The sequence below is a fragment of the Silene latifolia genome, chromosome 3, assembly GCF_048544455.1.
Source record: "Silene latifolia isolate original U9 population chromosome 3, ASM4854445v1, whole genome shotgun sequence".
NCBI lineage: Eukaryota > Viridiplantae > Streptophyta > Magnoliopsida > Caryophyllales > Caryophyllaceae > Silene > Silene latifolia.
Window position 1 is genome coordinate 142,327,222 of NC_133528.1, and position 27,436 is coordinate 142,354,657.

Below are 27,436 nucleotides of genomic sequence, written 5' to 3' on the forward strand. Positions count from 1 at the left end.
AACATCGCCAATATCCCGTTGCCTCGGTATATCGTTTGCGCCAGTAATCATTAGCTGTTGATTTTAGGACACACCCCGGTTGGCTAGCCAGCCCGCACAGCCATTAGCCTCTCGATAGATGTGATGCACTTCAATATTCCAAGAATGGTCATTAAGGAAGCACTTACAAATATTATCTACAATAATAACACCTCATTAATTCTGGCTTGATTTCAAGTCACTTGAGTTCAGTTAAGTTTAGTTTCATTTAGTTCGGTTCCATTCCATTCAATCCATTTGATTCTAGCCGAAAAAAACAAACCTAATAAATTAAACTAGTATAGATCCCGCGCAAATGCGCGGTTTTTTAGATAAGAATATTAGAGAATTTAATAATTATACTATTGGTATTTAACTCTATTTGAAATTTAATTATAAAATTTACTATTAGTAATTTTGTATTAAGAGCGCAGCTAGAAAAGAAATTGTTCAACACTTTTTACTCCGTATAAGATTGTCGGTTTTACTAAAATTATTTTATTAACTTTGTTTTAATAAAACGTTGTTTTTAATTATATTACTATATCCTGAAGGCGTTATATAAACAATTAAAAAAAAAGTAACCAAAATTTAAGTTTTCATATAGTATGGAGCAAAGATGGATATTAAGTTAAAGTGTAAAAAAAAAATATCACAAGTAATTGTAGATATGATATTATGAAGCCCATTTATAACTTAAGTCGAAATTAATCAAGATGACCCAGTTGTAGATATGATTTTATGAAGTCCATTTATAGCCTAATTCATTTAATTTGGAAAACTTTAGAGATTTCTTATTCTTTTAGTTTAAGGGGATTTGAACGAAGTACTTCTTCCTTTATAGCTTCATATCGACTTTAAATTCCCTTACATAATTCTATGGCAAAAACATCACTCAATTTGTGTTTTTTTTTTTCAAATTTGAAATTTGGAAAAATAGCAACGTTCACACCACAACGTTTATATTGGGAAAAAGAACAATTAGAACATCAAATAAATTTATTTTGAGAGAAAAAGATTGTGGTCTAGGGAGTGAAAGTGATGGAGAACGACCTACAACAATTATCAATGTCAATTGTTAATGCTATGGTTGAACTAAAAAAGCCCCACATCTTTATTCATTTTTATTTATTTAATTAATTTACACAAATTCTCAATTGTAACGGGTATATCCGTTGTAAGCTTGTAACATATCAAATACTATTCACGTGGGTAGAAGATAAAAGCAGAGTGTCTATATAGTAACATTCTATTTTGTCTTATCTACCCACATGAGTAGTATTTAAATCATCGCAAACTTATGACGAATATGCCCACTACAAGAGAAACTTGCTGATTTATTTAATGCCAACAAAATCCTATAAAGTCAATTTTGCACCCAATCAATTGAAAAGGGATTCAATTCTTCATTATTAACTTAATTCAAACTTTCTTTCTAGGACCATTTTTTCAAGTACACAATAACCATACCTCATAAAACCCAATAAATTTCACTGATTTAAATCGTAACTAAAATTTCTGAATTTTCTTTTAATACTCTCTTCACTTCATATTTCTTGCGGATATTCAATATTTTAACATGAGTTTTTCGATTTTCTAAGTAATATCCCGTAATTTAGATATTACGAAATATATTATCTGAAGGACCGTTTCTATTTTCTACACAATAACTATAGCTCTTAAAAGCCAATAAATTTCACTGATTTTTCTGCAAATTAAATCTTCCAGCTTTTTATTATTAATAATAATAATCTCATCCCTTCATATTTCTTGCGAGTTTTCGACATAATATCCCGTCTTTTTTAAATTCTACAATATACCCCGGAAATTTCCCATAAGATCATATCCACACTACCCCTAAAAATCCGCAACATAATATTGAGTTTTATTTGCCCCTCTTTCAGACAATTCTTATCCTTTCTTATTTGTTTCTTAGCAACATTTTCTCAATTAAAGGTGTCACCTTTGTATTTTTTTTCTTACATAAATACACACAAAACTGTTTTATTCTATGATATGATAGTTGCATTATTACTACAGTACATAGTATTATTATTTAATTGTCCTCTCTGCTTCAGTTCATCAGTTCATTAAGATCTACTAAAAAAATTGTTTTCTTCTGTTTATCCAAATTATTTAATCATATTTTTGTTTAATGAAATTTAGCTTCTGGGTTGCTGTTAATTATGATTTTAATTGATTAATTTTGTTAATTTGAGCTAATTAAGATTGCTTGTTTACTGGGTAATTAGGTTTCTGGGTTTTTTTTTTCAATTGTATTTGCAATGCACTAACCAAATAGTATAATTCTACCGAAGATCACTTAATATCGCTAACCAAATAGTATAATTCTAAAAAATCACAATATTATTCTCTAAGATATATTTCAATATACTGTATTCCCAAATTATGATATGTCGATATCTTAACAAATCGACAAATATCTCAACATGCTGTTAATCATGATTTTAAGTGATGGGTTTTTGTTAATTTGAGTAATTAAGGTTTATTAATTACTGGGTAAAAGGTTTTTGGGTGTTTTTTTTAATTAGTGTCAGTTTAATTTTTAATTGTATTTTGTAAAGCAAGGAAAATGGGTTGCTTTTCATTCCTTGTTTCACGCAAAAAAGTTGTCAAGATTGAAGATACTGATAGAGCTCGATCTGCTAATCTTGCTTCAGGTATTGTTTTTTCAATTATACAAAAAGTTGCTTACTTTTATAACGTTTCATTATTTAACTCGGTTGTGAGTGTCGTCTTGACTTACGACGGTCTTAAACAAGAGTTTGTGTTTTTTTTTTTTTTTTTTTTTGAGTATGAAATTGATATGATTTTGACATTTTGGTGTTAAATGATGTTGACTTGTTTGTGTAATTGTGTTGAATTGCTTGATTTATGCAAATTATAGTAAAAAAGAGAATTTTTAGGATGAGATTGATTGTTTCATTTGGTGATGTTAGATATGCCCTCAATGGGTTAACTCCCTTTTTACGAACAACCCGGTAGGAGGTGTCGTCTGTGGGCGTAACTAAACACATTGTTAGTGAACCACGTTAAATCCGTGTTCTTTAATTACGTTGTTTAGTAAATGTGAAGACATGTAAGAATTTTGTTTCAAGGTTTTTTTATTCATAAAAGTTGGATATAATGTGTGTGTTTTTTGTGTAGAAAATGCTAGCAAGGATGCACATTTTGGTGGTACTAGAGCTTATGACATGGCTGCCCGAGCTAAAAGTCCAGCGAAAAGCTTTTCATACCGCGAACTTTGTATTGCAACTGGGATGTTTAATTGTGCTAATAAGATTGGTGAAGGTGGATTTGGGAAGGTTTTCAAGGGAAGGCTTGAGACAGGGGAGGTAGGTAGTTGTTGCTTAACTTGTTTTGATTTTTATTTTTGTTGTCATTCTTCTGTATATTCGGGTTTAGATATCTGCATTGAACTGCTTTTGTGGGTAAAACATGAGCATTAATAGTCCTTATATTCATATGATTCAGAGGTAGGCTGCATTATTATTTAACGCGGTTGGTGAGAAAACTAGAATTGTAAAGTTGATGACATAATTTCCCGTAAACAGAATCTAATTGGCTATGGTGTATAATAGCGTGGTAAGAAATTTCTCGATCTATATGAGATTCAGTTTGATAATAGTCTGCATTTGTTTATTCTTGATAGATTGTGGCAATCAAACAATTAAATCATGAAGGACTGCAAGGAAGTCAGGAATTCATAATTGAAGTCCTCATGCTAAGCCTTCTTCACCACCCAAACCTCATGAGACTAAAAGGCTACTGCACTGATGGTGATGAAAAACTCTTAGTTTACGAGTACATGCCTAAGGGTAGCTTGGAAGACCTTTTATTCGGTAAGCAACTTTGAGTCGTATTTTGCAGGATTGTTTATACAATTATGCAATAAATGTCGTTTTCATAAAGTTAATTCTTCCTACAATGTTTGTTAGTTTGCTTGCATGATGCATAAGAAGTTATTTGTGTGTGGCTGAATGTTCGGGTCAAATGCTTATAAACTGTCAGTGAGCGATAATGTGACTTCCTTGACATGGATGACAGTGTACTGTTTATGAGTCGCATACTCGCATGAAATTGGGTATTCCTCATGTCTTAGGAGAATTTTATCGGCTGGCTTGGTCTATCTTTGCAGTGTATTTGCATTTGTTTTAGGTTGACTTTTCTGTTCATTTTTCCATTTTCTTTTGGTTTCTTGGAATTAATTTGAATCATTCAACGACCATTTAGATGGTTAGGTTACAATCAAGGTTCTATTGACAATAAACACATCAGGTCCGACGGTGGATTCACTAGCAGTGATATCCGAGGATGCTAACTTCAAATTTTGTCAATTAGGAGTTGATAGATTATGTGAATCCTATTTACAGAGTGAGATATTAGCTGTGCTTTTGAGGATATTTGCACAAGCCGAACTGGTAACTGTAACAAGTCTTGAGTTCTTTGGAATGCAAATACTTTCCAGAAATATGAGATGTTGAAAGGAAAGAACTTGGGTTTTCCAGGATATTTTTCTAGGTATATGGACTCTCTGCACATTTAAAGGAAGTGCGCTGAATTCTGGAATGTTATAAGGGAGATTTGCCGAAACCTATTGAATTATATATTTGTGCGATGGACGCACAAATTTTGATGCATCAGTATTACTTTGGATTCGGCTGAATAATTTATCTTGCAACAATATACATGTGCTGCATTGTGATATTGACATTGGGTAAAGCCTTTGCTAGGTGGAGTATTTTTCTCCTAGTGAAAACAGTTCAAATCAAGACATTTAGCTTCTGTGGAAGTTTTAGACTAGACGTTAACTTATAGAGGAGATGAAGTTGTTGGCGATGCTTAGCATGTTATTCAGTAGTACATTGTTTAATTTTCCTTGGATCTTCACATTTTCCTGGGAGCGCACATACTGCAGAATGGCCGATTGCATTAGTTTCCCTAATCATTGGCTTTGGTATATGATGACATAAGAAAAATGGCCCACTAAACTACTTGTATATGTATTTCTTATATTGTGAAGTAGAAGTCATCCAATTTTCATCATGTATGTCACTTTGTGAATATGTACCTCCTAGAAAGATAGTAGAGTGCAAAGCATAGACCCCTGCTGTTAGATTCAGAGAGATGACTGCATGTTCTTTGAATTAATGTTGGGAAACATTACCTTCTTATGTGAAGAGTTGATGTCAGCTTGTAGCTGCGTGATTTTGCGGGCATTAAAACATATGGAATTAGGAAAGGCTAAGATGATTAAGATTTAAGATTACGTAGTTCGGGATTCTAGTGCATTAAATGAAGCATTATGAGCCATGACAGAAACGGTGAGCACATTAATATATGCCATAGGGAATTCCATTTTTTCTTCTCCTTTAGATTATGCGAGTATTTAGGGGTTTGACATAGCACTCTAGATTCTTCTCTTTACTATTGTGGCCCCGATAGCAATGTATTTGTAATAGCATTTTATTGTTGTCCTTGTTTGAAGAATGGGGTTAATAATGCTGTTTATTTCTATTTTCTAGAAGGGCTTGATTGTGGTGGTAGACTGGTAGGGCATAGATATTTACTACGGAGTACTACTTGTATTGTTTGTCTTTATAGGTGACCATGACCTTAGATTATTAAGCCAGACCTACATAGTACTGATAGGTTCCTACTTCCTAGTCAATTGAAGAGCAAAAAGAGACTGGAACTTCTGCAATGATCTTAGATGATTGTGACTAATTTACCAATTTAACTGTATCGCATAGCGTTGCTTGATTATATTTGATGATTATTAACTGGAATTTACCGTATATAAGTCTAAGTACTAACTATGATTTCTTTGGAAACCGAATAAAATTTAGCATTTAGTAAGATATGAGGTGAAGATGCTGTTAGCGGATGCATGAGATGAATATGTTGAGAAGCTCTATTGACTGCCATAGAATAGAAAATATACTCTGATTGATTGATTTTCGGAATCGTTTTTCCCTTTCTGTGAACCATCCTGTTCGGACTGAATTTGAGCCGCATAGGACTGCAGGGTTACAGTTGAGTCGAATCCGTGACATCTGGTTAAATATCTCTTTGCGTCCATAGAATAGAAAACTGTAGACTGATCGATTGATATTCAGAATGTTTTTTCCCCTTTTATACGAACCATCCGGCTCAGTCTGAATGCAAGCCGAATAGGACCACAGGGTCTGAACTCTGAACTGAGTCGAATCTGAGACATATGATCAACTTAGGGGGTAGATTCAAAATATTTCGATGCTGTATCTTTACTCCCCCCACTTTATTTACACAATATGATATTGATGCATTTTCTTTGTGCTGTTAATTATTATCAGACTTGAGCCCTGATAAGGTTCCCTTAGACTGGAACACTCGCATAAAGATAGCAGTCGGTACAGCTAGAGGTCTGGAGTATCTTCACTGCACAGCCAATCCACCTGTAATCTTTCGCGACCTGAAACCAGCAAATATACTGCTCGACAATGAGTTTAATGTTAGGCTCTCTGACTTTGGACTTGCCAAGCTAGGACCTGTTGGCGACAACACCCATGTCTCAACTCGAGTCATGGGAACTTATGGATATTGTGCCCCAGAGTATGCTATGAGTGGAAAACTGGCAATAAAATCCGACATTTACAGCCTGGGTGTCGTTCTTTTGGAACTTATCACTGGACGGAAGGCAATTGATGCTAACAGGAGTCGTGCTGAGCAGAACTTAGTTAACTGGGTGAGTTTCCTTTCTCTAAAAATCCTTGTTAGTTGTCCAATAATTTTAATGTTAGCTTGTTTTTAATGATTCCATGTCCATAGCAAGAAACCTCTGGTTGCATGTATATCCATTTTCGTACAAATTGATCATGGTCGTTTTTTTATTCATGGAATGAGCTTCAGCCCCTGTCTTTCAATTGATTGACAGAACATTAATTTCTCCATTACCAATGAACTCAATGACTCCTTATTCTCTGTCTTTAAAACATGATAGAATAAAGCAAAATAGTTCATTGGTAAACCACTCTCTTTTTTCCACAATAGGGACTAGGGTACATACATCCGACCCCTCCTTACAGTGCCCTAACCAGGAGCCATTGAGGCATTGGTTTAAATGTTGCTAAAATCCCTTGAGGTATTAATTTTCATTTATGTTACTTCCTTGGCTGTGTCGATACAACAGCCTTCAATTCCCAACTTGGCACGGCATTTCAGTACTTAATTTTCGGCCAATAACCTGAATTTTTTCCCAACACACACCCATGTCCGGCATTTAGCGTTTTGGAGTAAAATCTGAAACATACACATCCCAGTCTTATTCTATTGGTTTGATTGACTGCAGTCTCGCCCTTTCTTCAAGGACCGGAGGAAGTTTGGACAGCTGGCAGACCCGGCAATGGAGGGTCGATTTCCAACGCGGTGTTTCCATCACGCTATCGCAATAACTGCCATGTGTCTCCAAGAACAGCCCACTTTCCGGCCCCTCATTACTGATGTGCTTGTGGCACTTGAATATTTAGCTTCTCAACCTTACAATCCCGAAGCAGGTAGTTCAGGAAACCGATCCCCTTTGCAACCTTCACCCATGCAACGAGATCGAAGTAGATTCTAGCAGAGGTTCATTTCCTTTGAATAAAATAAAATCATCCACTGTACAAAGGGGTGAAAGTGGAAGGTTTACTTGTTTATACAGTGAAAGAAGTTTGTCCCAGATACCAGAATGGCAGATAGTTCTGGATTTTCCGTTTCTAGAAACCAGGTGACTTTCATATTGGTGTGTTATTTTTTTTAACTATATACAAGTAATATTTATTTTCAGTTTTCTTTTTTTTTTTTTTAGAAATTTCTTGAACATTTCTGCGACTCTTTTAAAAATTAATTTATATGCAACTTTTTTTCTCGTGTTTTTCCTGTTTTCTTTCACTGTTTTACTTGAGGTTGAGGGTTTCAAACAGAGGCGTAGTTAGCTTTAGGGAGGACGGGTCTACCACAAGTTTTTGTATTCTTAATTTCTTATTGTATAAGATGCGAGAATATTTAAATTTTTACTGATTTTGTTACATAAAACCAACTGATTTAGAATTTTTTGACTAGCTTAAGTTTTACATTATGACCTTACTCCCCAAATTCCCTCGCTACTTTAGTCGTTTCAAATGATAAATCATTGTTGGCCCGTATAAATAAGGCTGTTCGTTGTTGTTGTTCTTATTGCCATCTCCTCCAAAGTATATTTCATTGCATTAATCATAATCATATTCTCATAAATTTGTTTTCCACTCATGCAGGTGAACGCATAGGGTTGGTTTATCGGTCTGTTCATAGTAGATTGTGTTAGGGGATTCACAATTGTTTCATTCATGGGGACTACCTGATAGGTTTCCGATGATACTGTCGTAAGTTGATGTTTTGAGTTAGTGAGAAATCAAGGACAAGGGAAGTGTTTGCACAGGGTTTTATTTGTATGACTTTAGTTGAATTAAAATAGTGAGTATGAGTAGATTATCTTCTTTATAGTTTATACACCTTTTGCATCATTTATATGATGTTAAGATCAAAACAGGTTTATACACCTTTTGCACAGGGTTTTATTTGTATGACTTCAGCCCTTATCGCGTCCTGAATCTCCGGTGCCTCTTTATACCCTAGATCATTCACGGGGATACTTCGCTGTATTTAAAACCAATTAACACCTTAGTTGGGCTTTCATCCTGTTGGGCCTTGCTGGACTTCTAGACTAGTTCACCATGGATGCGGTTGTACATTGTCCACTGCTAATCGGGCTACCAGATTGCAGAAAAGTAGTATTGCGACGTGTTCGGCTTGGTGTTAACAATCTCAAATATATTGATTAAAGTTGATTGATTACGATAGTCCCTTTGATCGAATTCTAGATGTGGTAATTCATACTCAGACTAATGTAGTCTAAGTCGATTTAATACTTAATATGTAGTACACAAATAAATACCATGTCGAAAATAAGTCCATGTTGATGAACCAATGTTAATTACTACGGAGTAATTCTCCAACACAACCAGAATCGTCGTATAATTGTTCTTATATAGTTTATTTATTATTAATACACGAAAGTAGCGATTAGCCCCCATTACTTTGATAAAACGGTCCTTAAAAAATCAAGTGATTCACCAATTATTTTATTAAATCAAATGTAATCACTAATCAACAACCCCTAATAATTTATTTGTTCCAAAGCAATGATAGATTGATAGAAGTGGTCAAAGCCCACAGATATTATAAATATTTATAATCAGCTACTCTTACTTAAAAGGACTCCAGCGTAAGACGAGTCAAATATCATACCACACGGTTATGTAGGATAAATGTTTTGTTTTTTTCTATGCATTCTACTTTTATCTTATCCACCCCATATGGATAAAATTGACCCATCTTAAGCATAAAACAGATATATCCGTCATAAATCAGAATTTGCCATCTATAATATAGTGGATCTAATTATGCATGTAGGTCAGTCTAACCTTCAATGAAATAATGACGCTTAAGTAGGAGCAGTCCAACCAGGTGGTTCGTGTATGTAGTATGTACACAGTTTCACGCGACTATTTAAATTTTCATATTCTTCAATCTTCATCTACTAAATTAGTCTTTGTAATAATTGCATTACGAAGTTGACTTTATAAAGTCAATGGTAACATACACTAATATGGAAAATAACTAGTATGGAAAATACTTCCGTATTTTTATTTTGGTTCTCCTTCTTTGAATGTAAGGGGACGTTCTCCTGAAAGACACAAGTATTTTTTCACTAGTGTAATGTATACTCTACTGTTTTACGTCTTTTACGAGGCTTTTTGTTGTTCATACACCGTATTTTTTTTGAATTTTAATTCAAATTTGCACAAATATTTTACTGTAAATCATTTATTACGAGTATATATATATATTCATAGTTATAAGAGTATTTATCAACAACGATTCATGATATATACCTTAGGATGACACAAAGATAGTACTCCCTCTTATTCTCTATGTTCTTCCACAATTGTTTTTAGGTAGAATTTAGTGGAAGAATGATATGTGAATGTAAATGAAAATAAGAGAGGAATGTGAGGTCATGAGATATTATAGCAACAAAAGATAGATAAATAAGGAAAGTGGAAGATCTTTGTGAATTTGCTGTTCTAGAAAATGTGGAAGATGTTAGAGAATAAGAGGGAGTATTAGATAAAAAAAAACGTTAAATCGAGGTTAAACCCACTTAAACCTATTAAGGTTTATAAAAATACTCCGCATATCATTATGACTTCTTAATGTTAAAAAATCCGATATACAAAATGGCAATGTTAAAGTCGGAATTGAACTTCTTAATGTTAGAAAATCCGATTAACAAAATGGCAATGTTAAAGTCGAAATTGAAGGAGAAAAAGGAACATACATCGGATGTACCTCCAACTTTTTGGTTTTTTGAGCATATATGTATTTTTTTTTTAGCTTATTACCTCAAACTTTATTTGTTTTTGAGTATATGTGTATTTTTTTGAGCATATTAAAATTTATAAGTTAGATTTTAATATTTTTTCCGTCAAAACTCAAATTTAACTAAACTTATCTATATATATATATAAAAGAGAGTTTTTTCGAGCGATCTGAGAGCGTCCACATCATCAAAAATCAATTTAGAAAAGTATAATTTTTAATGTAAAAAATAAAGTGGAGAATCTTTTAATTATTATAATATGTATATTTCCTAAATTATATTCAAGTGATATTTTCAATTTTTATATCAACCTTTTACATTTCATTTGGCAAAAAAATATCGTTAAAAAAATTATGAAAATAATATAATTAGCTTTGTGGTAAAAAATGCTATCATTAGAGTATAGATTTCATATTCTTTGCACATATTAAAGATGGTGTACTTCGTAATATGTAAAATTGTGTACTTTTTAGTATGTTTTGTCCCACATTGAAAATAACGTAGGTGCGGTGAATATGCTACATATAAATAGTAGAATTGTCTCACATCGAAAGATTAGTACAAGGTGATGTGATCCTATGATTATAAATAGGAGGCATATTTGGAACTTATGATCCACCCAAAAAAATTTGAGTCTCATAAATACTAGTTTGAATGCCCGTGCGTTGCAACGGGGTAATTAACTTATTTATAATGCAAAAAAAAAAACGTTATAAGCGTTTAATGTTTACATTATATGTCTAATGATTTGTTTACATATTATTAAAATATCTCTTTCAAAAAAAAAGATTAATATATACGTGGGTTAACTCTTATTTATCAATACTATATATTAAATCCAGAAACCAAGGGACTTCAATGTAATTAAAGAAAGTTATACAAATTAATTATACTATATAGTTTTAAATCACTAGCACCGTGTGATGGACCCGATTAAGGGATCTCAATGCAAATATTATATAGTTTGGGTTAAAATTAAATTAGATAGAAGTTTGGTAACTTTCCTAAACATTTTTAAGAGACTAAAATATGGTCAATTTCCTTAAAATAAAAAAATTAATTAAGATAGTCAATTTTCTTAAAATAAAATAATTAATTAAGATGGTCAATTTCAAGGAGACTAAAAGAAAAAAGATGCTTGGTAATTTTCCTAAATATTTATAGAAGACTAGAAAATGGTCAAATTTCTTAAAATAAAATAATTAATTAGTATAAACATGCACACTTATGGTATTAATTATTATCATCATAAAATTATATATTAAATTTAAAATCTATGCAATTTTATTAAACTTTATAGTTTATTGGATGTATAGAGATGTTAATTATTTAACATACAAAAATATAATATAAGTAGGTTATAAATAATTCAAGTTAGATTCCATAATCAATCAATACTATATATTAATTCCAGAAACCAAGGAACTTCAATATAATTAAAGAAAGTTAGACAAATTAATTATACTATATAGTTTTAAATCAATAGCACCGTGTGATGGACCCGATTAAGGGATCTCAATGCAAATATTATATAGTTTGGGTTAAAATTAAATTATATAGAAGCTTGGTAATTTTCCCAAACATGGTCAATTTCCTTAAAATAAAATAATTAATTAAGATTGTCAATTTCCTTAAAATAAAATAATTAATTAAGATGGTCAATTTCATGGAAACTAAAATAAAGAAGATGTCTGGTAATTTTCCTAAATATTTATAAAAGATTAGAAGATGGTCAATTTTCTTAAAATAAAACAATTAATTAGTATAAACATGCACACTTATGGTATTAATTATTATCATCATAAAATTATATATTAAATTTAAAATCTATGCAATTTTATTAAACTTTATAGTTTATTAGATGTATAGAGATGTTAATTATTTAACATACAAAAATATAATAAGTAGGTTATAAATAATTCAAGTTAGAATCCATAATATATAATACTTCATAATTCTTTCGATTTGATTTAATGCATATATATAATATATCTATATAAATATATAATCCTCTTAAAATTGCATGCCTAAGTAGTAAAAGTAATTTCGTCATCAAAGAAAAGAATTGTAGTAACATTGGATATAGTTATATGATAGTAATCACTCATTTGAATAGTAAAAGTAACAATATTATCAATGAGATTAGTGAGAGTGGTAGAAACAACGGGAGTAGTAAAATAATCAATATTAATGCGGCAATAGTGAAAGTAACAATAATTACGGCGAGAATAGTGAAAGTAACAATGATTACGGGCAAGTAGTGAAATGTTATTACTATTGTTTCATTAATAAGAGTAAAATATTAATAGCGGGAGCAGTGAATTGTCTCAAAATTTATTTCATTGTAATTTTAGGATATGTTATAAAAATATATTAATAATAAATTTATGGGTTATACAACTTTAAGTAATTTTATTTAATGAAAAAAAAAATTAATGCTAAGTAGAGGTAGCCCGGGCGAAGCCGGGCACCAATACTAGTAATTATATAATCACCCTACCTTATATTAATCTTTCGATGTAGGACAATTCTACTATTTATAAGTAATATATTCACAAAAATTGTATTTTTTTTTTCTGATGTGGGACAATTCTAATATTTATACGTAATATATATTTATCAAACCTGCATTATTTTTCAATGTGGGACAAATAACATACTCAGAATTACACCATCTTTTTTGCACTTAGTTCGACATCCAACCAGATCTCGAATACCGAATACAGACAATTGCTACTCATTATATCTAATAGTTATATTTAAATTTAATAATATGATCAAGTACTCTCCATTAATATTTGTACGTTGTTTTTCTTTAAAAAAAAATTAAAATAATTGAGATACGGAAATTTCCCGTAGTGCCCCTTAGTTTTGTTAGATTTTCCATGTTACCCCTACTTTTAAAAATCTGCCCATGGTACCCTTGAGGTTCCATTTTTTTGCCCATGGTACCCTCTAATGTAAAGGCGGTTAAATGGACGTTAAGTTTGATGGCGTGGCAATAAAATAACAATTAAAAAATAATACCTCCTTTATTGTTTTATTGGTACGGATATCTCTCATTTAAATGCAAATTTAAATATTATTTACGGATATTATTGTATATTATTTAAATATTGTCTATATTTAGTTTGAATATACAAATAACATACTCATAATAACATACTATTGTTTGAATATGCAAATTTAACATACTCATAATAACATACTATTATGAGTATGTTATTATGAGTATGTTAAATTTAAGTTTGAATATGCAAATTTAAATATTATTTACAGATATTATTGTACATTGAAAAAGAATGTAGGTGTGATAAAGATATACTACGTATAAATAGTTGAATTGTCCCACATCAGAAGATTATCATAAGCTGAGGTGATCCCATGATTATAAATAGGATTTATCCTTGGAACTTAGGTATCACCCCAAATATATTAATATCTCAAAGTATACTTATTATATAAGAGGTGCGATAAAATGGTCAGTATTATAACGGAAATTTTTCATGATACCCTCGAATTTTGGTAGATTACACATAATACCCCTAATTTTAAATTTCTACATATAATACCCTTGTGTTTACTTTATTTTCATAATGTGAGTAACTAGATGAGTAATTGAGCATGCCATGCTATTTGTGTTTTGTTATTTAGGTATTAAATGTTAGTTTATTAAATAAAATATGGATTTAGGAATTAGATAATGAAGTGTTTGTGTAATAGATAACAAAAGAAAAAGGCGTCCCCAAGTCATAAGAGTAATGGGCTTATGACGGAAGTTGTCAAATGGTATTCTGAGAAAGAAAAAGGTGAATACAAGGGTACCATTTGTAGAAACATAAAATTAGAGGTACCATGTGTAATCTATCAAAGTTCAAAGTTACCATGAGAAATTTCTAATATTATAATGATATAGTTAATTAAATTTTCATTTAAAAGAGAGAGATATTCGTACCAATAAAACAATAAAGGGGGAATTATTTTTTAATTGTTATTTTATTGCCACGCCATCAAACTTAACGTTCATTTAATAACCTTTACATTAGGGGGTACCATGGGCAAAAAAATGGAACCTCAAGGGTACCGTAGGTAGATTCTTAAAAGTAGGGGTAACATGGAAAACCTGACAAAATTAAGGTGTACCAAGGAAAAATTCCGTATCTCAATTATGAAATTTTTTTTTTGAAGAAAAACGACGTACAAATATTAATGGAGAGTACTTGATCATATTATTAAATTTAAATATAATTATTAGATATAATGAGTAGCAATTGTCCGTATTCGGTATTCGGGATCTGGTTGGATGTCGAACTAAGTGGAAAAAAGATAGTGTAATTCTGAGTATGTTATTTGTCCCACATTGAAAAATAATGCAGGTTTGATGAATATATATTACGTATAAATAGTAGAATTGTCCCACATCAGAAAAATAATCCAAGTTTGGTGAATATATTACATATAAATAATAGAATTGTCTCACATCGAAAGATTAGTATAAGGTAGGGTGATTATATGATTATAAATAAGAGTTAACCCATGTATATATTAATCTTTTATTTTTTTTGAAAGAGATATTTTAATAATATGTAAACCAATCATTAGACATAGAATGTAAACATTAAACCCTTATAACGTTTTTTTTTTGCATTATAAATAAGTTTATTAACCCGTTGCAACGCACGGGCATTCAAACTAGTATGTAATGTTTTTGAGTTTTATTGTAATTTTTTAGAATTTAATGTTTAAGTGAATATACTCAAAAATTTTAAAATAAAACTCAAAATTTTTAAAATAAAACTCAAAAACTTTAAAATAAAACTCAAAAACTTTATTATAATGCTCATAAATTATAGAATTTGAGGTAGTACCTTAAATGTATAATCCTCCTACTAGAATTGAAGTAGGAACTGGAGGAAAAAAGAAAGCCAAGAATATATAGCGTGGAGATGACTTTAGGATGCAATGAAATAGTCAAAGTCAAAGGATGGGCCCACTCACTGTTACCCGTTTATATTGCTTGTTGAATAGTGAAAGTGGGGTCTACAAAGCGACGTCGCTTTGAACCCACCTTTGGTAACAGTGTCTACGGATGAGCTCTGCAGTCCGCTTTGTCACACTCGTACAAAACACAAACAACAATGTAAGGCTGTCATCCTGACTTTCTGCTCATATCGTCACTATGTTCAAAAGTTACTTTTTGTTTTACTTAACCGCCTTGGATCATAAGGCTTGCACTATAAGACCATCCCCAATTAGAGGTCGCGCTAATTAGATCGCGACTCGGTTTACTCTTAATCCCACTTTATTTATATTGACCTACTTTTACCCTCCCAAGCAGAAAGTCACGACCTAGGTCATCAACCCAATCATTTTTTACTTTCCAACCAATTACATCTTTTCACATTATATCACATTTTCATATATATGTTTTTTTATTTATTATTAATATTGTCAACCAATCACATATCGCCACCAATAGGTCATGAGTTGGGTCAATTTACTCCACCAAAGGTCACAAATTGACCTCCTAAGGTCACAAATTGACCTCCTCTTTCCAAAGGTCACCATAATTTTTTGATTAATTAGTGATTAGTGTGACCAAGTAAGGTCATGACCTAGCAATTGACCTTGCTTGGGGATGATCTAAAATTGCAATAATTTGTGTTTGAACAATATAATCGTACGAGGTTTAATAATAATTTATAAAGTAATATTCATTCTATTATTTGGCGATTAATAAGATGTATAGCGTATAAGTCGTATGGGGTTTTAAAGCAGAGATGTTTGTGTATTTTTTTATGATGTAAAAGTGTGGAAGTTAGAGCAATTTATAGACAAGAAAATAGGCTCAAACAGTCACATTGAATATCAAAAGATCTCAAGATTAATGGTCATAAAATCAGTAATCAATTGCAATAAAAAAGTAAATTAGTATGATTATTTTGTGTAATAATGTTCCAACGACTAGAATTTCAACAGTTAGAATCCGAGGAAATAGTTTGAACCCGGAGCAAAAACATAGCCCCACCACGCACGTGTCACGAACCGGGCGGTGTCGGCGGCGCGCACGGGGAGTCTCTCCGCTATAGTCTAGTTAACAATAGATAAAGCACATCCATTTATAAAGATAAGACTCCCCCACTATTCTTCCTGCTTGGGACAATATTATCTCATTTTAGTTTGGAGCAACACCATACTCCAACAAAAACAGCCTTTTGATTGTTAAAACATTCTTTATTTTACTACTCATCCGTCTCGTTCAATAGTTATCTATTGCTTTTGGCACAAAGATAAATGAAACAAATATGGGTGAATTTAGACCACAAAAATCTCTTAACGCCACATACACATGAGAAATGACCCAAAAAAGATTCCCAATAATGAAAATAGATACTATTCATTGAAACACCCAAAAAGAAAATAGATAACTATTAACCGAGACGGAGGGAGTACATTAAAAAATGACATATAACATATAAAAGAATTGTTATACAAATATACAATCAATATATAATAATTTTAACAGTAATTACGGATTATCTTCGTCCACGCTCTGTGTAGAAGAAGACGAGTTTTTCGTGAACAATAAAGTGTAAACCAAAGGAAGTTGGTGACTTGGTGTAATGGTGTATTGGTAGTTTGCGGTACGGACCACGGAGTATTACTCAAGTATTCTCATCCGAATTTACAGAAATGCGTAGGTCATAGAGCAACAACCACACAATTTACGTTTTGTATCAATTATTCAAGCACTTGAATTTTCGTCGTTCTTGCGGTCGAAGAAAATAATAACACTTGTCAAAACACTTTATTGTCACCTCCTTGCTGGTTCCCCAAATGGGGAAAATATATTTTTGGTAACACGTTTTCCTTCATTGATGGAGTGCCAAACTCAATTCTCAATCACAAATACTTCGTAACTCCTAAATGTTTTACCTTGAAGGATTAGAGTGAAAACTAAAGTGTATTTCGATCCTAAAGTGAAGATATTATATAATAGATCTTGAGTTTAGTTTATCACCCTTGCCGTTTATTTGGCACAAGAAAGAAAAAATTGTCGTCAAGAATAATATTTTTATATTAGGATTCTTAATTTTCAAATATCTCATATTATCACTTTTTTCTAACTTAAATTTGTGCTAGGAAACTATGTAATATTGTCCTAAGTAATGACTAATGAGTAGATGAGTAGATGATGTGTAATTGTGATTCGAAGACACATTTCTTTTCAATCTGCGTGTATATTTTGATAACGAATTGTTATAATAGAAGTAAGAAAGAGCAAAAATAAACAATAAAAACAAAACGCACAGATTTACGTGGTTTACTAACGGTGTGTTAGCTACGTTCACAGGGCAGAAGGGAGAGAGTTTTATTTATATGTGAGGAGTTTTCAGATTACAGATTCAGACGGTATGACTGCTAGGTAGAGGCTTAGAGAGTTTATATAACACTCTCTAAGGCCTAATACAGAATGACATAATAAAGGTCCAAGGCAGAGCTACCCAATAACAGATACGGATACCGACCCCCGCATAGTCGTTCAAACGGCGACTAACAGAATCAAGGCACAAACCCAACACGAATGTTTAGGTTAGATCCTCGTATCAACTTTTAAAAATAAATGAGTTAATTTATTGGGACAAGATATACTCCATATAAATTAACTTTGTACTTGCTTAGAATGAAAAAAAAAAAAACACAATTTTCCTATTTCTCACGTAATCGAACCTACAACTTTTACCCATAATATATTTGTCTTAACTCTTAGGCTAAAACATCCTCTTGTCATCAATACATCCTATACAACATACAAAATCATTACCACATACTACATAGTACTATTATCAACAACTACTTGAGTACTCTTCCAAATAAGCATGTGTTAATCGAGCACATATCATTTTACATTTTTACTATATATCCTAATAATTTTTCAATAATAGTTAGGTTACTATTTTTGGATGATTTATGATATCTGACATCAAACTGGTCAATGATTCTCTATCATTTATTTATCTTTTTTTACAATTGGTGCCTTGTTTATAACCGTTGTAAGCTACAACTAGGGCTGTAATCGAGGCGACCTGAGCTCGAGCTGGATGAGTTGGGGTTCGAACCGGTCTGGAATGTTGTGTTTTAACATGGGCTCGGCTCGAAGTTCTTCGAGCCTAAGAAATTGAAGCTCGAGCTCGTTTAATCGTTATATTCTTTTCACTTTCACACTTTTATGTAAGAGTTACAATAATATTTTTTATAAACAAATAAGAATATAAAATATTAAAAAAAATTATATATTGTAATATGCTTATAAATGCCAAAGTAACATAAAATTTGAAATTAATATTACAATTTACAATATAAAAACTATACCAAATAACTATAAACGAGCTTCCGAGCCGAGTTTTGTTGAGCTCGGGATCGGCTCAGATTTAGCCACGATCGATTCGACCCGATTTCAAGGTTCAACGAGCCGACTCAGATCATTTACAATTAGTGGGGAAGCCATGAATTAATTTAAGCGGGGGCAAACGAGTAATAGTATAAGGGGAGCTCGAACAAATTTTGAAAATTTTAACTAAAACTTTTGCGATTTTCATCGCTCAGCAAGGGCGAGCGTCCCTGCTAGCCGCCCCACCATTATTTACAATCCTAGTTACAACGAGGGGATAATATGCACTAGCACCCCTAAAAAAGTGTTAGTTTTGAGGATTTTACAATTTCGTTATAAATTATTCTCATTTATAAATTATACTCACTCCGTACCAGATCAAAGGTAACACTTACTATAAACGGACGTACCACACCAAAGGTAACATTCCTTATTTGGCCCACAACATTACCAAGTTATCCTTATACCCATTTGATATTTACACAAAATGTCATTACATACCCCACATACCAACCCACAATTAAACTCACAATTACATATCTCACCTATTTTTTTCTTTTTTACCCTTACTTTTTCCACCTTTTCTTAAATACTCCACTTTTTCCTACGTTACCTTTGGTGTGGTACGGAGGGAGTAACAGTTATAAACAAGAATTTGTTATCGTTTTATAATGAATATTTTAATCATATATAAACAAACAATTAAAACGGTGAAAGTAATTACAGATAAATTTAATCTTATCTAATTCTAATCATGTAAATCACTTGTAAATAAGAATGCACCAAATCTAGAGCTGATATCTAAAAGGATTTGGTCTCAAGTCTCAACATAAATGGAGTATTTGACTAGACTTGATTGGGGAAATGATAACAACGAGTCAATGGTGGAGCACACATATGACCAAGTCTAGTAATTTAAGAGAAGCTTCAGTATTTCTTGTACGGTTTGCCTTCTTATTTCTGACTCTGTCCCTCTATTTTATTTCATTTCATTTCTGACTTAGTCCCTCCTTTTTATTCACTTCGTTACCAAGTTTACATCATTCAAGATTTTAACTCCAACGAAGTTGACATTAGTTGACTCATGACACATATCGACACATAATTAACATTGTACAAAGATAATAATAGCGTAGTTAGAAAATTAGGAATGTAGGATTTTAGGATAAATCTCACTACTCATACCAAGTTAGGGTGTAATTGATTCGATTTTCCATCAATATATTAAAACTTCCTCTATTCCCGTGAATAGTTTACATTTCCTTTATTTTGGGAGGGAGAAATCAATGGACAGAAGGAGTATAATTTATTATACCTATATAGTTTCGTATTGAATATTATAAATTGATAAACTGTTTTGCTAAATTTTACTTGTCTTATGGTGGAACTTCAGTTCACCGATAACTATGTATTAACAATTTTCATTAAATTCATTTTAGATGTCTTATGGTGGTCCAAGAAAAATTTATTTTCGGTGATATAGTTAAATATTTTAGAAATATTATATTATAAAAAATACAGAATATTGATTTATTGTTTTTTACAGTATGAAAAATTGTCGATATACAAGAACTCTCGAAGTCAATATATATATCCGCCATTGAACTCAACTGAACATCCACCTACTAGGAGGCGTAGGAGCTCATTCTTATTTTTAAACCATCAACGATAATGTTTATTGTAGATGTTAATATTTTTTTTTTTCTAAAATGGAAAGATGCTAACATTATTACATTAACATAATTTTCTACCTAGTAGGATTTAATTAGTTTTGTAAATCTGTACTCCGTATATTCTTACATAAATCAATAAATCAATCTTCTTTGAAATTAGACTTTGAATTTATCTTGTTCACAAAATCTCACTAGCTAAAAGAGCAAAAACTTTAAAAACTCAAGTGATTATTTTTCTCATAAACCATTTTCTAATTTCTTACACGAGTGTCTTTTCACCGTCCAAAGTAATACGTACTCCGTAACTAATAGGAATGATAGTGCAAGACATTTAAATGCAAAAATAATGTTACCTCGCGAAACCTATGCAATATTGTAATGTTAAAAACACATGGTGACAAATTTTGTGATCACAAACTGACATAAGGATTACATTAGCTACCAAATTATTTGTCAACATCTATATAATTTGATAAATACAGTACTCCGTAGCATATTACTCCGTCTCCGTCCAGTTGTTGGTCTTGTTTCAGAAGGGTCGTTTTAAGCTGAAATAATAAGACGAGATTTTATAATAATTTTACAGTCAAATATGATCATAATTGAAAAACAAGTTACCTGTAACACTAGCTGTAACATAGTGGTTACGATTAACCATAAAATATAACCGTCTAAAGTTTAAGACAAAACGTAATTATCTGAAATAAGAATTTGCGTACACCGTATTATCATTGAAGTTCCCACTTGCATCAATAATAAAATCATGTTCGTATGTTAGTACGTACATGTTATTCTACTTAAATTTTGTTTTCCGACCATAATTTCGGATATATCAACTGACTCGTTCTAACTTTTGCTAATCATGTTATATGGATCTATAAACAATGAGTCAATGAGGACAATGACCCATCTAAAAAAAATCATTCTTGTGTACTCTCTTCGTGCCGATCGTTTTTTTATATTTGGTTTTGACACAAATATAAAGGTAAAACGAGGATGTTAATTATTAGATGACAAATAATGGACCAAACTAAGTGTGTATCAATCAAATTGTCCATCAAAGATATTTTCTAAAATAGAAACGTAAATAATTGACTGAGACACCGATAAAATAGAAGCATTCATAAAATAGAAAGACAAACAATTGACTAAAACACATCAAAATGAAATAGGCAAACAAATAACCGGAACAGAGTGTATCTTTTTTATATCCTTTTAATCATTATTAAAACCTTGTGCGAAACCTCAAAATTGGCCCCTTAAAACAATGCAGAATATATTATAAATACAATTTATGCTAAAAATCATTTTTTTTTGTAAACCAAATATTGTTTTATTAATATGATTGAGAGAATGTTTAATTAAAAAAGTATCACCTATTTTATTACTTCTAGGTGTTGTTTGGTTATCACTTTAAAAACGAGTGAATTAGAAATTTCCTGTGAGTTGGAAAAATGAGGTTTGTCTGGTTATCTAAAATTACATGAATTGGTTTATCACGTGTATTGCTAATTTTTCCATAGGAACTTGATGATTACCTAATCCCTTAAGTAAGTGGAAACTACCACATGAATTTAATTTCCGTACCAAACAATTTTTGAACAATCCACATGAATTGCCCAATTTTTTTTTTTATTTTTTTTTAAATTTATAGAGCTTAATTCCCCTATAACAACCAAACGATAACCTAGACACTTGCTTAAAAAGCGTTCAACTAACCAATAGGTCTTGGTATAGACGGGTGGGGTGAACAGACGGGTAAAGACCTCTAATAAAATGGGTAGGGGGACAAGGTGGGGCACCCCCATATGCTTTCCACTTTATGACAAATGAGTATTTTGTGAGGGAAAATGGTATCCGCCTATACGTATAGACGGATAGTGTCCGTCTATAATGAGAATTTGTGTCAACTAACAGCCAGAATGTTCCATATAATATTTTATTACAAGCACATCCAAGAAACACATCCAAGAAACACATCCAATTTAGTAATGACATTATTAACCGAATTTCTTGAGAGCATAAGAATTAATTAATCAAAAAAACTTATTCCCTTGACTAAAAATATTAAATGGATTTAATTGGTCCCTCCATTGACAAAATAGGATATGAGATGCATATATATAATGGACCGTTTTAGATGGGGCAAAAATGTATGTGTGACCAAAAAAGTTGCTTAGCTAATTAAAGTCAGAGAATTTTGCTATGCTCTTTTGGTCAATCATCTTAATTATTTATATCCAACCCAAATCAATTTTCTCCAACTTTTTTGAATTTGATGATTTTATAAGAAGTAACCAAGAAAAGAAGTTGTCATTTCTTCTAGATCATCATACATAAATATAGAATAAAAAGATACACAAAGTTTAATCTCTTTATTTCATAAAATTGTAAAGTTTTGTGAAGGAAAATACTTAAATAAAAAAAAGAAAAAAGTTATAGTATTTGCTTATACTGATGGGTTGTTGTTGGGGTTCTCTAGCTAAAAATCAGCCAACTCCTGAAACTACTTGTACTCTTAGTTCATCAGGTACTAATTATTTAAAGTTCAAATCTTTGTGTATTTATTGATTTGTGTAGTGGGTTTGGTGATGGGTTTGCTGAATTTCTGGTAATTCGTCTTTATGTTGCTAACACAACAGGGGGTCAGGCTGCATATATTTAACCCCCTTACCTCCTTACCTCGCAATTTGTGAGTCATTAAGACACTGAGGTAATGTTGTTGTCCTTGAATTGTGTGTACCACATAAAAGTTGGTTAATTTGATGTATTTATGTATGATTATGATGTAAGATTGTAAGTATGTTTGATTAATCTCTCTGATTTTGTGGTGATAAATTTAATTTGCTCCTGTAAGACAAGCATTGTTAGAGTTGACTTAGTTAAAATTTTGGCTTAATTAGTCTAAACCCCATTAAAATTTGTTGGGTTTGGTTCACTGTTTGAGTTTGATCAATTGTTTGAATATTTATGATGTAATTTAATGAATTTATTATCTCTGTGGTTTTTTTTGCTAATTATGTTGCTTTTGCTCCTGCAATGAATTTGTGGAATTATCTAGCTCATATCACCCTTTAGCTCAAGTCTGAGACCCTTGAAATCTGTTGGCTTTGAATTTGGGAAGTTCTGATGTGGGTAACTTTACCCCTAGCTAGTATAGAGGCTGTTTCCGAGGCGAAAGCTTCTGATTTTTCACAAATCCCAGATATTTTGATCAGTAATTCATCATGTTGTTGAAATTTCTGGGTGTAAAGGGAGTCATCTGGGTAATTTTGTTGTTGATACTGTTTATCTACCTTGGAAGTTTTAACTCTGTTGTGAATTGTGATTGATCTACCATTTGGGAATTAGAATGTCATGTACTTTGCTAACAGTTAGGCTCCTAAAATTGCAGTCGGTATATCTCAATCAAGTCGAACATCAACAATTACAAGCAGCAGCAATGATTCAAGCAAGAGTAATTTCTTAGTATCGAGAGGCGAAGATGGAGCTCCAAATGGTGAGATTTTACCCACCCCAAATCTAAGAGAGTTGACCTTTCAAGAACTTAAGACCGCCACGAGGAATTTCAAGCCTGATACTTTACTGGGTGAGGGAGGTTTTGGCAAAGTTTACAAAGGCTGGCTAGAATCCAAGAACGGTAGTAAGAGTAATAGCGGTGTGGTTGTCGCCATCAAGAAGTTGAATTCTGAGAGCTTACAAGGGTTTGAAGAATGGGAGGTATAAATCTTTGATAATATTCATTTAAAGCCACTTTGATTAAATTGGATTATTGTTAGTATCCTAGTTGACTTGTCATATACTCCGTAGAATTTATCAGACATTCCTTTAGCTCGGGTTAGGTTAAACCGTTAAAGGTAGTAATAGGTTTTGGAGCAGTCTCAGAAAAACTATATTCTGAGATCGTCTCGTATGTCCAGGAGTCGAGAAACTTTTGCTAGGGTTAGGTTAAATGTATTGCTGGATTTTGGGGCAGTCGCAAAATAACTATATTGTGAGACCGCCTCGTTTGAGATTTGTGATGATATGTCCAGGGGTCGAGCTTTTGTTAGTCGGACATTACTGTCAGACCGTATTAGTGAGCTCTTGATGGCAGGTGCTGTACCACATCGCTTTAAGGCAACATTTGGTAACCTAGGGGCTAGGCTGGAATAGCGTGAAGTGACGGTTTTTGTTGCTATTAGAATAAGAATGAACTGTTTTCAGATCATAAATTAATCGAATTTGACTACTTTGCTTTCAAATTAAGTGTGAATTCTTATGTGTTGTGTGTGAGCTGTAACGGTCAAAATTGGTTAATTTATGATGATAATGATTGGTAGGTGATGAATGCATTTCTTCTGGTGATCAGTTTATGTCCAATTTTATATTTTAAAGAGGACAATTTGAGAGTATTTAATTGTTTGACCTATGTTTACTTTATGCATCTTTCTAAATTGGTTGGCCACGGAGTCTATGCTTAGTCGTAGTGGCCGAAACACGATAATTGCTTGAAATATTGGTTATCGTTGTTTAACTCGCGTGCTCGATTTGTTATTTAGTGAGTTATTAAAGTCTTAAAGATGTTAAAGTTAACTCTTGTAGTTTTCCCTTCTTGTGAAACTGAAGAGGAGTCTCACCTACCGAAATGGAAATAAAAGGCCAACTACTAATAAAATAGTATAAGGTGTCGGTATCATCAAGTTTTGCTTGAAAATATTGGTTATGGTTGTTTAAGCCAAGCAACACATTCTAATCTTTCGGTAATTGTCTTCTTTTGTAGGCGGAAGTGAACTTCTTAGGCAGGCTTTCACACCCTAATCTGGTTAAATTACTCGGATATTGTTGGGAGGACAAAGAGTTGTTGCTTATATATGAGTTTATGCAAAGAGGAAGCTTGGAGAATCATCTGTTTGGACGTAAGTAGTTTAATCGAGATTCAAGAACATTTCTGAATAAAATTTGTTTGAAATTAACAATAGCATAGTAATTACAGTTCTTTCCATATAGAGAAATGAATCGGACCCTAATAAGTTTGATATTTATACAGGGGGCTCCATGGTCCAACCACTACCATGGGGGTTGCGGCTTAAAATTGGCATCGGTGCTGCTCGTGGGTTCGCTTTCCTGCACTCTTCTGATGACCGTGTTATCTATCGTGATATTAAAGCTTCTAACATACTTCTTGATGGGGTAAGCTGAAATATTAAGTGATTTTTTTTAGCTAGTACTCTGCGTACTACTCCGTAGTGCTCTTACGTATAATTCTAATCTTTGAACTTATTGATTCCAGTCTTTTAACGCGAAGATTTCTGACTTCGGCCTAGCTAAATTGGGTCCGTCTGCAAGTCAGTCTCATGTTACAACAAGAGTGATGGGCACACATGGGTATGCTGCACCTGAGTATGTTGCAACAGGTACTTTCCTATGAGCTCATGATCACGGTACAGTTTTAATATCTGTTACAATTTTAAATGAAAATTTCTTCGGAATTGCACCAAATTCCGCTGTCACAGAAAAAAAAAAAAAAAAAAGGCAACTAGATGAATTTTGCGTTACTCCCCATCTTTTTGAGATTTAACATCCAACTAATGCGATACTCATATGAAACAGGGCACCTGTACATCAAAAGTGATGTGTATAGCTTTGGGGTTGTTATAGTGGAGCTTCTCACGGGTCTACGAGCGCTTGACACAACTCGTCCTAGCGCACGACATAGTTTGGCTGATTGGATTAAACCATATTTAGCCGATAAGAGGAAGTTGAAAACCGTCATGGATTCTAGATTGGAGGGAAGGTATCCATCAAAAGCCGCTATAGCAACTGCAGAGTTGGCCTTAAAGTGTCTTGCGCAAGAACCTAGAGCTAGACCGTCAATGCAAGAAGTTCTCGACACCCTGATAAAAATTGATACCATGGATGAAAAACCAAAGGTGCCGAGAAGGACCTCAACCGGTAATGCTATTCGTCCCCATGGTCAGCAATACCATCGACCTAATGGGATTCGATCTCATCACAATTCTCTACAATCTCGATGAGTTTACGTGGTTATGTTTCATCTCTTTTTTATTTCGTGAAATATGTATGATATAATTGTACTATCAAAATTTCCCGTCTCCATTAAAATCGTAAATCGACTATTTGTATGAGAACTGGGACAAATGTAACTTTTAGTTGTATCACTGTATGTGTGTAATTATTGTGCTATCTAGCTAAAAAGATGATGTAATTCTTTATTTTTCATGTTTGATGTACGAGTTTGTTTAGCCCTTCTAATGGTTTTTCTTATTAGATAAACTTAAATTTTGAGATGTATTTGATTAATTTTATTTCGGTTTTATGAAAACCAGTTCGGAGACCTGAGATTTGAAAATATTACTTCGTATTACTTTGGTGATCAGGGTCCAAACTCCGAAATAGCTAAACTTCATCCAAATAGATGACATTTTCTACTTAAAGAACTGTAAAACTAAACATTAATGTAATTATTAAAGTGAATTTTCACATAATTTGATACCAATAATTGCTCGGTTATACTTCAAAACATTTGCATTTTTTTTTATAAAACTATAATATCGTTATTTTTTATCTGCTAAACGGAAAATGTTCCAAACGTACCCTTGATCTACTACTCATAAAATGAAAAAATGTTTCAAACTCCCAATCATCAAAGTTGAATTAGTGAAACATTGAAACTTTTATTTAATTAGAACTTTCGGTTCATACAAAAATATCTCACCAATAATTGGATTATACATCTGATGTAGTAATGGTATAGTTTTTGAGTTTTACTAGTTTTACACCCGTGCAAAAAAATGCACGGGTCGTAACAACAGATGTTAAGTGTTCAATATCGTAATAATATAAATTGTCCATAGAGACGGTATTGAATTTAATCGGGCCTCTTATTTA

At 32.2% G+C, this 27,436-nt stretch overlaps 2 protein-coding genes across 2 annotated transcripts; both read left to right on the plus strand.

The window, feature by feature from the left end:
• The first annotated feature begins 1,437 nt into the window (after nt 1-1,437).
• LOC141648224 (putative serine/threonine-protein kinase PBL21) lies at nt 1,438-8,540 on the plus strand. Its single transcript, XM_074456736.1, has 6 exons — nt 1,438-2,699; nt 3,187-3,374; nt 3,692-3,881; nt 6,375-6,766; nt 7,370-7,786; nt 8,313-8,540. Exons 1-5 carry the CDS (start codon nt 2,612-2,614, stop codon nt 7,637-7,639), a joined length of 1,128 nt encoding a protein of 375 aa, XP_074312837.1. The 5' UTR covers nt 1,438-2,611; the 3' UTR covers nt 7,640-7,786; nt 8,313-8,540.
• Nucleotides 8,541-22,692: 14,152 nt separating this feature from the next.
• On the plus strand, nt 22,693-26,795 carry LOC141648221 (putative serine/threonine-protein kinase PIX13). The gene is made up of 6 exons (XM_074456731.1): nt 22,693-23,075; nt 23,940-24,265; nt 25,308-25,443; nt 25,575-25,717; nt 25,818-25,941; nt 26,138-26,795. The coding sequence occupies exons 1-6, from the start codon at nt 23,003-23,005 to the stop codon at nt 26,560-26,562; spliced, it is 1,227 nt and encodes a 408-aa protein (XP_074312832.1). The 5' UTR covers nt 22,693-23,002; the 3' UTR covers nt 26,563-26,795.
• Nucleotides 26,796-27,436: the final 641 nt, after the last annotated feature.